General features: G+C 61.6%; 1 protein-coding gene across 1 annotated transcript; it reads right to left on the reverse strand.

The window, feature by feature from the left end:
• Positions 1–238: 238 nt before the first annotated feature.
• Positions 239–5,538, reverse strand: GABRD (gamma-aminobutyric acid type A receptor subunit delta). Its single transcript, XM_040466722.1, has 8 exons — positions 4,689–5,538; positions 4,325–4,392; positions 4,009–4,229; positions 3,183–3,265; positions 2,604–2,741; positions 1,772–1,927; positions 1,326–1,537; positions 239–1,021 (listed from the first exon to the last, which is right to left on the reverse strand). Exons 1-8 carry the CDS (start codon positions 5,152–5,154, stop codon positions 722–724), a joined length of 1,644 nt encoding a protein of 547 aa, XP_040322656.1. The 5' UTR covers positions 5,155–5,538; the 3' UTR covers positions 239–721.
• Positions 5,539–9,359: the final 3,821 nt, after the last annotated feature.

The raw sequence follows: 9,359 nt of genomic DNA on the forward strand, positions 1-9,359 counted from the left end.
GCACCCTGGCCACGGGACCAAGAGACCAAGGGGGGAGGGAGTGACTCCTCGAGCCTCTCTCCAGGACCCTGCACCTCTGCCCCTCCCACCAAGGCCCAAGGACGTGGCCACATGGCTCACCTCTGGGACACAGCTCCAAGCCCCTCTGTCTCGAGCCCATGGAGCCCCCAGCTCCAGAACAGCTCTCCGGGCAGCCAGGGTGCGGCCACGGCCCAGCCGCAGCAACAGAGAACGCAGCCAGCAGCCAAACGCTTTGTTTTATTTCATGCTGGGACCAAAGGCCCATGGACGCCCTTCTCCACCGCTTTACCAAGAAAGTAGCACCGCCCACTCCCAGCCTCCTCCCGTGACCCGGTCCCAAGCCCACAGAGCAAGTGCCTAGAATCAGGATTGTTTTGTGAGTCAAATGCATAGCTTCCCAGAGGCCACGAGCCTGCCTGGCTCAGCCTTGGGTCAGGTGGACCCTGCCGCTAAGGGGGAGCTGGGCCGGGGGTCTGCAGGAGAGGTGCGTGGGAGAGCCCCGGGTGGTCTTCCAGGTGATGGTGGGGACAGCGCCTGGGGTACTTAGGGAGGCCGAGGCTTTCCTCTTGTTTCACGCGGCCTGTTGTCACGCCCCCTTCGAAACAGGCAGAGGGGGCAGATCCACCCGAGAGCCTTTCGCCCGGTGGCCGTGGGCTCCAGGATAGGTGAAGCAGCCTATCCGGGATAGGTACCTGCAGCCTCACATGGTGTAGGCTGCCCAGTAGACGACATTGACCGCCACGAAGGCAGCAGGGAACACTGCGCGGGCGTAGATGTCGATGGTGTCTGCGTCGATGGGCTTAAAAAGCCCACGGAGGCCTCCCTGGCCCCCCGAGCGGCGCCCGCCCCGCTTCTTGGCCTCCCCCGTCTCCATCTCCACACACCTGTAGGTGCCCATGAGGTTCCCAGGCGTGCGGCAGGGCCGGCGGGACACTGCCAACTCCTGGGTGACGCCAGCGGCCGACAAGGAGAAGAGTACAATGGCATTCTTCACGTCCATCTGCACAGGGGGACGGGGCAGGGCTGAGCCAAGGGCGGGCTCCGCTCCAGGACCCCCCACCCGGGCCACGGCTGAGTCCCTCGGCAAGTGTCGCCGTGAGCAGCAGCAGGCAGGGCCTGCTCTCCTGTGCCCGGGGGCTGCAAGCGAACCCCCCAGAGCAGTAGGCAGAGGGTCCTGAGTCGGTCCCGGGAAGAGTGGCCCCACCAGCACTGCCCCTCTGTGTCGGTGGCGGGGGGTGTGTGTGGAGGGCATGGGGGGCTGTCCTTGGTGCTGAACACAAGAGCGCCCACAGGCTCAGCCTCACCTCTGTTCTCTGCTCTGTGGCCTTGACCTTGGCCTTTTGCTTCTTCCGGTAGTCAGCATTGAAGTGGGCAAAGGCATACTCCACCAACGCAGCAAACACGAAGACGTAGCAGATCCAGAAGTACACGTCCAGCGCCTTGATGGCCGAGGCCCGCGGGAGGGAAGAGCGGGCACTCACCATCAGCGTGGTCATGGTCAGCACCGTGGTAATGCCTGCCGGGAATGGGTGGTGCCATTGCTGGGGCCCCTGCCACCTCCCTGCCCTCCCCACCCCTGCCCCAAGCCCAAGTGAAATTCAGACTCTTGTGACCAGGCCTGGCTGGCCACTGGCTTGGAACAAGGGGCTGGAAGGCAAAACATGGGCTCATGGGGAGCAGGGTTGGCGTCCTGCTCCTGGGCTCCCGCCCTTTCGCCAGCTCCCTCGGAGGAAAGGTCAGCGCCCCGTACCTAGAGACACCCTGGCGGGCACCGCTGCCTGGCTGATCCAGAAGGAGACCCAGGACATGGCAACTAGGAGGATGGAGGGCATGTAGGACTGGATGATGTAGACGCCCCGATTCCTCCGGAGATGGAAATGCAGGCTGAGCCGAGGGAACTGACCAGCTGCGGGAGAAACACTCCCTGCTGGGACCTGACCCACCACACACTGTGGCACCGGGGGGCAGGGGGTGCGGGTGGAGAGGAGGGCTTGGCAGGCACAGAGGGGGGCACCACTTCAAGCCTCACACCCCTGCCTTCCCCACTTTCCCCACACAGCCTGATGGATCAGGAGTCTCCTGTGCCCTGGGCCTTGTCCTGGGAGAGAGGCAGGGCCACCCGGAGGCAGGAGAGGAGAAAGATCCCAGTGCTGCACTGGCCCAGGGCACTCTCCCGGAGTGTGGCCAGCTCTTCCAGCCCTCCCTGGAGCCCAGCCAAGCGAAAGGAAAGAGCCAGCTGGGCTGGCTGGCACCAATGAGCAGGCAGTAAGAGCTGGGAAGGGGCAGGAGGGGTCAGGACAAAGGCAGCCCCAGGTGAGCCCCACACCCTTCGTGTCCCCCCCAAACCGCAAGCACTGAGAGCCTGCAGGAAGCAACCAAGGGCCGAGGAAAAAGGCAGAGAGAGCCTGACCCATATCTGCACTGTGGCGCCCTGAGTCCCTCGGTCGGGTGCAGCCTGTGCCCATCAGTGCTTTTCCAGGGGCATCCTCAGGGGGTCCTCAGAGCCAACTAACGGCTTGGTTAAAAGCGCTAGAAGCCCGCGAGCCAGGCTCCCATGAAGAGGCCGCGAGAAGCCGCGTTACCCGATTTGAAGTTCATGAGCTCCGTGGCAAAGTGGTAGCTGGTGATGGTGAACTGGGCCAGCTGCAGCTTGTTTAGCCCGTGGATCTGCTCCTGGTTCTCAGACCAGTAGTACACGATGTCCTCGGATGAGTAGCCATCTGCAGGAGAGCCCCAGGTGGTGTCCCCCGGCACAGGGGGCAGGGGACAGCACAGGACACCCAGCCAGGGTCGAGAAGGCCTGTGGCCATGCCCAACCTCCGGCAGGCAGACAGGACCAGGAGAGCTGGAGAAAGGGCAGGCCGCCATCTCTAGGGGACTCGCAGGGGCTGTTACGCTGGCTCGATGACACAAATACATGCCTTGTCCGGGCTGCACACCCGTCTGTGACCCGTGGGAAGAGGGTCGGGCCGCCCAGGCCTTCCAGCTCCCTCTCTGCCTTCTCTTCAGCCCAGGCTCCTCGCTCCACAAGTCCTATCCCAGACGCTTCCCTGTCCCCGAGCCAGGCCGGCTGCAAAGGTCCCTGGCAGCCCGAGTCCCCTCTCCCCCCGCAGCACAGGTGCTGAGCAGAGCCCCTTGCCCGGCCCCGGAGGGGCACTCACAGCTCTCCAGATGCAGCATGCACTCTTGCTCGTCCATGGGGTATTTGGCCAGGTCCATGTCGCAGGCCACCGTGGAGGTGATTCTGCCCAGACAACATGCTGGTGAGGCCTCCAGGAGCGAGGCCAGCTCCCGAAATCCTGAGGCCCTCCTGCCCCACCCCCCAGATTTTTTTAATCTCCTGGTTTTTAAAATGTTGGCCGCTAACTCTGTTTTTAAAAGACACAGGTCAGAAAACACATATTCATACATGCACATGTATGTTCGGGACAGCTCAACACACAATAGCCAAAAAAGTGGAAACGGTCCAGTGTCCACGGACGGATGAGTGGATACCATGTGGTGGAAGGTTACTCGGCCGTAAACAGAAATGACATCCCGGTAAACACCATGACCCTCAAAAACACTGTGCTGGGTAAAGGACAGAAGGCAGACACAGAAAGTCACGCGCTGTATGATTCACTTTATCCGGAAGGTGAGGTCGGTGGGGCGGGCGGACGGATGGAGAGCGAGCACTAATGGGCGTGGGGTCTCCTTCCTGGGGAATGAGACCTTCTGGAGCCAGACGGGATGTTTGCACAACACTGAGAACGTGCTAAATGCCACTGGATCCTTCACGTTCAAATGGTGAATTGTATGTTATGTGAATTTCACCCCCACGTGAAAAACCAAAAGCCACCGTGTTGGCCACAGAGCTGCATCCGTGGGCTTCTTCCCACGGCCGCCTCTGCAGCTGCCGTTACCAGGCGGTATGGGGCGCCGCCAGAGGACGGACGACCCATCCGGGCTCCCGTCTGAGCATCTTGGGGGGGCCGGTCCAGGGCTCACCGGATGCTGTACAGGATCACCCCGTCAGGCTGCAGCCGGATAAGCTTGTTCTCCACAGTCACGTCGTGGAACCAGGCGGACTTGGCATTCACAATGAAGGTGTCCGGGAGCCACAGCTTGTCCACGAAGCGGCTGTCCAGGCCCAGGGTCTCGTTGGTGTGGTTGTAGGCCAGCCTGCTGTCCCGCCAGCTCTGGTGCAGGAACACGGTCATGGTGTATTCCTGCAGTGGGAGGCGGGAAGGGACACTGGCCGTCAGCCCCGCTCCTCTCGTGGGGGCCCACAGCCAGGGGTGGGTGGAGGCTGACCAGCACCTACCATGTTCACCTCTGAGATGTGGTCGATGCTGGCCACCTCGATGGCGAGGGCCACGTTCACAGGAGGCCCTGCAGGGAAGAGGCTGAAGCCAGGCTCCCCACCCAGTGCAAGCCCAGGCAGGCAGGACAGGGGTCAGCCAGGGTTTTGCAGGGAAGACCATGTTGGAGAGAGTCTGCCACGAGACCCTTCTGAGAAGACCCACCTTCCCAGCTGTCTCCTGGGGGCGGGGGGCTACCGTCGAGGTGTGACACATGCCCTGGGGACCACAGACGCACCCCCTGAGGGAGCCAGCCCAGGGCCGGCAGGGCTCACCCCCACAGCCGGACGCAGAAGACTCCCCCGTGCCCCCACTGGCCGCCCTCACCTCCAATGCCAGGCCGGAAGTTGCGAGCATAGCCCTCTATCAAGCCATCCAGGTTGGGAAGCCAGGATATCTCCAGATTGGAACCAACATAGTCCCCAATATCATTCATTGCTCTGGAAACGCAAGGCCCACTGGTCACAGGCAGGGTGCCAGGGACGGAGCCCAGCTCCCTTCCTCGGCACCTAAGCCAGGGGTGGGCGGGGGCGACCACGGCGAGAGCCCCTCCAGGCTGGACCTGGCCAGTCCCAGTGAATCCTGCCAGAAACGAGGAGCCCCAGGACTCTTCCACCTCAACCACCAGCCTCTGCTCAGCTTCCGCCGGCCCACCTAGCCTTGAGTGAGCCTTCCAGGTCACACAGAGTCCCCAGCCTCCCTCCACAACTGGTTCGAGGAGGGTGGCCAGCCCAGAGCCCCCGCCCCTGGGGACTCTGGATGAAGAGCCTTGGAGGACCCCGACAAGGCACATGGCCCCCCTTTCAGCCTCTGATGGCAAAGTGTCCTGCAGGAGGTGACCTGGGAGAAGAGCTGCGTGACCAGGAAGGTGAGAACAGAGAGAAGGAGGGGATGGGTGAGGTCCCACGCCTGACCCAGGCCAAGGCTAAGGGCCCATGGGGACGCTGGAGCCGACCTCCTGCTCTCTGTGCCTTTCCAGGCAGGCCCAGCCCTGGCGGCAGTGATCCCCAGTTGTCATGTGCTCCTGAGGCTTAGCCTGACCCCAGAGTGGGTTCCAGACTAGTCCAAATGACAGCCTGTGCTGGTCGTCTCTGGCAGGGCTGCAGGGGCGTTCCACACGTGGCATCTTGTGGCCTGTACACACCAGACTGCCCAAAGCCCCCCCCCCCCCCAGCAGTCCACCCACCCACCCCTCCTTGTGCTTACCTGTCCTGGGGTGAACCGGGTCACCCAAAACTCACGTCCACCCAGAACCTCAGAATGGGACCTTATTTGGAAATTGGGCTATAATTAGTTAAGATGATACCACGCTTGATTGGGGTGGCCCTCAATCCAATGAGTGGTGTCCTTATAAGAAGAGAAAGCAGACGCACAGCGAGAAGGACATGTGACAACAGAGGCAGCGACCAGAGACATGCAGCCACAAGCCAGGGGACACCAAGGGCTGGAGAGAAGCATGGAATGGATTCTCCCCCAGAACTCTCCAGAAGGAACCAACCCTGCCCTCGGACTTGATCTTGAGTTTCTGGCCTCCAGAGCTGGGAAGGAATAAATGTCTCTTAAGCCCCCTAGCCTGTGGTCACTTGTTACTGCAGGCCCCAGGAAGTCACACAGCCACCCCCTCCCGCCCACAGAGCAAGGCCCATCCACAGTCAGGCAGGAAGTGAGGGGGGCATTCAGGAGGGCATTCAAGAATGACTCTCTTGTGTTATCTGTAATGACGCTGCACTCACAGGTGGGTTCTCAAACACCTGGAAGGCTGCCTGGGTTAGGGAAGCACCAGCAGCTGGGCACCCAGCCCCTCCTCTGTCCCACACGCTGGTCCTTGGAAGAAGGTCAAACTTGAACCAGGAGCTCCCTAGCTAAGGACACTCACAAACCCCTGACCTATCCCGTAGGACCACCTTAGGGCCTCTAGGCAACGTCCCGGTCTGGTCCAGGGTGGGGTAGGGCCGGTGATTTGCTAACAAAGTATAAGGAGGAACTGAATGAAGTCCTGGACCCAAGTAAAGCACAGTGAAAAGTGCACATGGAGGTCACCCTAACGATCAGACGTAAAGGGACTCGAATTAGGTTTTATTTTTGGACTGGCCCAGCTGCCATCTTGCTGCAGCAGCTCGCCTGCCGGGAACAGGGCTGTCCGGAGACATACCATCCTTCCCCGGCCTCAGGGTGGTGGCACAGGCAGGCGCCCCTTCCCTCAGCTGGGTCCCATGCCCACTCCCAGGCACAAGGCAAGGCCACGGGTAAGCCCCCGGCCACAAAGCTCACCTTGACGTGGCAGGATGCCAGTGGACTTCCTAGACTTCGCCACCCCCAGGAGGTGTGAAGGGAATGGACTCCCTGCCCCGTGTCACTTCTCACCTAGCACAGGGGCTGTTCATTTTTCCAGCTGTGAAGAGATGCCGAGGGCCATCCAAGGAGGATGTACTAATGCTAGCCCGGGTGCTGGAGAGCCCTGCTTTCCTCGCACGGTTTAGGTGGGCAGGTAAAGGAGTGGACGGGGCACACACTCTATGTGGGGGGAGGTCGTGGTGCCTCTGATCAGCACCTTGGGGGAGAGGTTCTGCCTCATCTGGTCGCCTTGAAACCCAAGATGGCCTAGGGTGGGGGCTCCCGTTGTGCAGACAGAGAAACTCAGAGACACATGCTCAAACTCCTGGGGTGAAGTGGGCACCATGAAACACTGGCGGCGGCTGCTCGGGCGCCATCAGGCCTCCCTCCCTCGACTGGCCCCTTGAGTAAACAAGCCCACCCTTGTCACTTGTCCGTGCCCCTGGGGCCAGAGAGGAAAGGTGGGTGCAGCTGAGCAAGGCGGTGGGGCCCTCCTCCCTGCAAGGACCCTTCCAGCGTGCACACACAAGCCCACAGTCCCTGGCAACTCTGCTCTCGGAGCAGCACTAGCTGCGCTGGCCCCTCAGTTACCAAGGATAAGAGGAACAGCACGACAGTCGCACGGTGAGCTAGCAAAGCAGGAGACACACACAGCTTCTCCAGGGAGGTGGAGGTGCCAGCAATCCAGAGGGCCACCCACGAGGGTGTGCAGCCGGCAAGCTCGGGCCCCTGCCACATGAGTGGGTCTTCAGACTCAGGGAAGGCACAGTTTTGACCCAACCCACAAACGCTGCACAGCACATTTATTCTAACCCACCGAGACTTTCCTGCTGGGAGGCCCAGGATGTGACCTGAGCAGCGGCAGCCAGGACAGGCATCTCCTGTCCCCCTACCACTCCGGATGTGAGGACCTGGAGACCGAGGGAAAGGAGAGTGCTGACCTGCTTCTGGAGTGGAGGGTGAAGGGACAGGAAGCTGGCAGGGGAGGAGGCGCCAGATTGACAGCACTGCACTGTCTGAAGGTCACCCGCCAAGGCCCAAAAAGCCCAGAGGCTCTCCTTCCGGCCGGGGCCACAGCCTTCCAGCCTTCCTGCACGGGCAGACGGGCACACCCGTTACCCCCACTTCCAAGCCAGATGTGGGACAGAGACCAGGATGTTTCAGTTTTTAGAAAGGCGATATAATGTACATATGGACTTGGGATGGGGGCGGGGGTGGTCTGGAGAATTTCCCAGCAGGAAAGTACAAACAGGTCCCAAAAGTAGGGTGAGTGAGCTTCACGTCAGAGCAGAACAGGCTTGGCCACCAAATGAGTTTTGGTGTCAAACTTGGGCTGAGGCTTTGAGGTTCAGAGCAGCTTGGACTCCAGAATCACAGCTACGTGGCTATGCTGGACCAACAGCTGATCCCAGGCCTCCAGCACATACATCCACGGCCACGCCTCAATGCTTTGCCCTTCCCCTTACCTTGAAGTAGGAAAAGGGAAAAGGGCCATGGAGCTGGATAAGAGAATGAAGCCTTCCGAGGACAGGGGCAGATCAACATTGCCTGTGACCTTCGGCACGATGACCACCCTATGGCCAGACTCAGACCTTCCTGGCTCTGCCCCCCACCCCACAAACAAGGACATTCTGACCACATCCCCCCACCTCCGTGTCACATGCTGCCTGAGTGCCTACAGCCCAAACACAGGCTGATGTTCAACCATTTCCAGTTTCTAAGGCCTTTGACAGCAATTGATTGCCCAGAAGTCCGGAATGCTGGGGGGCAGAGGGGTGTGCTGTATTTGCTCTGGTTGTCTGCAGCCCATGCACTAAGATGATTTTCAAAAAGGGCCCTCACAACTCCCAGGAAGGTGGCGGGCATATGGCCATGGGATGCCAGACTACCTGGAGCCCATTTCAAGTCCCCAGAGAGCAGAGAAGACGTAGGGGACCCTACTGGTCCCTAGAAGCCAAAGGGAGGAAGCCACAATCCATGGGGACCCTCCTTCTTAGCCTTTTCCTTCCTTGGGGAGACAGAGCCCTCCTCCCCTCCCCCAGCAGTTAGAAATCCTGAGTCTTCTCTGTCCTCCACCCCCTCACCGCCCCCCACCCCCAGAGGCAGCTCGCTCCTTCCCACCTGCATGCTCCAGAGTTGAGTGGCTGCCATTTGAAATGGCCCCTGGAAGGAGACTCCACAGCGTCCTGGGCCCGAACTTTCTAGCGACCACACACAGCCCTCATGCCGTCCCCCCAGCCCTGCGGGCTGCAGCGGAAGCGTGTCTGTGCAGCTCGGCTCCCATGGGGAAGGGGAGCCTCCTCCCCCGTGTCCGCGGGATGGTTCCTGTCTTCCTCCCTGCAGCTCGTGCCGCGCCGAGCGCTCAGCCCGCGCCTGGAGGGGCACCAGCAGCCAGGGACCGGCCAGGTGCCGCTGGGGCCGAGGACCCCACGCGAGCCCAGGCACCGGGGCGGGGGGGGGGGGGGCGGGAATTGGGAGCGGCTCCCACGTCCGCGCGCAGCTCGGCGGCGCCGGTTCAGCACCGGGACGGCGGACAGCACCCGGGGGCGGCCCCAAGGGCAGCGGTGAGTCCGAAGCTAGGGGCCCGCGGGGGACATGGGGTGGGGGTGGGGTGCTCGCGGGGAGAGGGGAGACGAAGACTGGAGTCGACGGGGGAGGTGAAGA

The sequence above is a fragment of the Herpailurus yagouaroundi genome, unplaced genomic scaffold (genome assembly GCF_014898765.1).
Source record: "Herpailurus yagouaroundi ecotype Mexico unplaced genomic scaffold, PumYag 65337, whole genome shotgun sequence".
NCBI lineage: Eukaryota > Metazoa > Chordata > Mammalia > Carnivora > Felidae > Herpailurus > Herpailurus yagouaroundi.

Excerpts from the sequence above, each read along its gene's own strand:
- GABRD (XM_040466722.1), bottom strand. The coding sequence starts at position 5,154 with ATGTGCCTTGTCGGGGTCCTCCAAGGCTCTTCATCCAGAGTCCCCAGG. Across the intron at positions 4,393-4,688 it reads CTTCCGGCCTGGCATTGGAG|GGCCTCCTGTGAACGTGGCC; the intron begins GTGAGGGCGGCC and ends TCTTCCCTGCAG. Across the intron at positions 4,230-4,324 it reads ACATCTCAGAGGTGAACATG|GAATACACCATGACCGTGTT; the intron begins GTAGGTGCTGGT and ends CTCCCACTGCAG.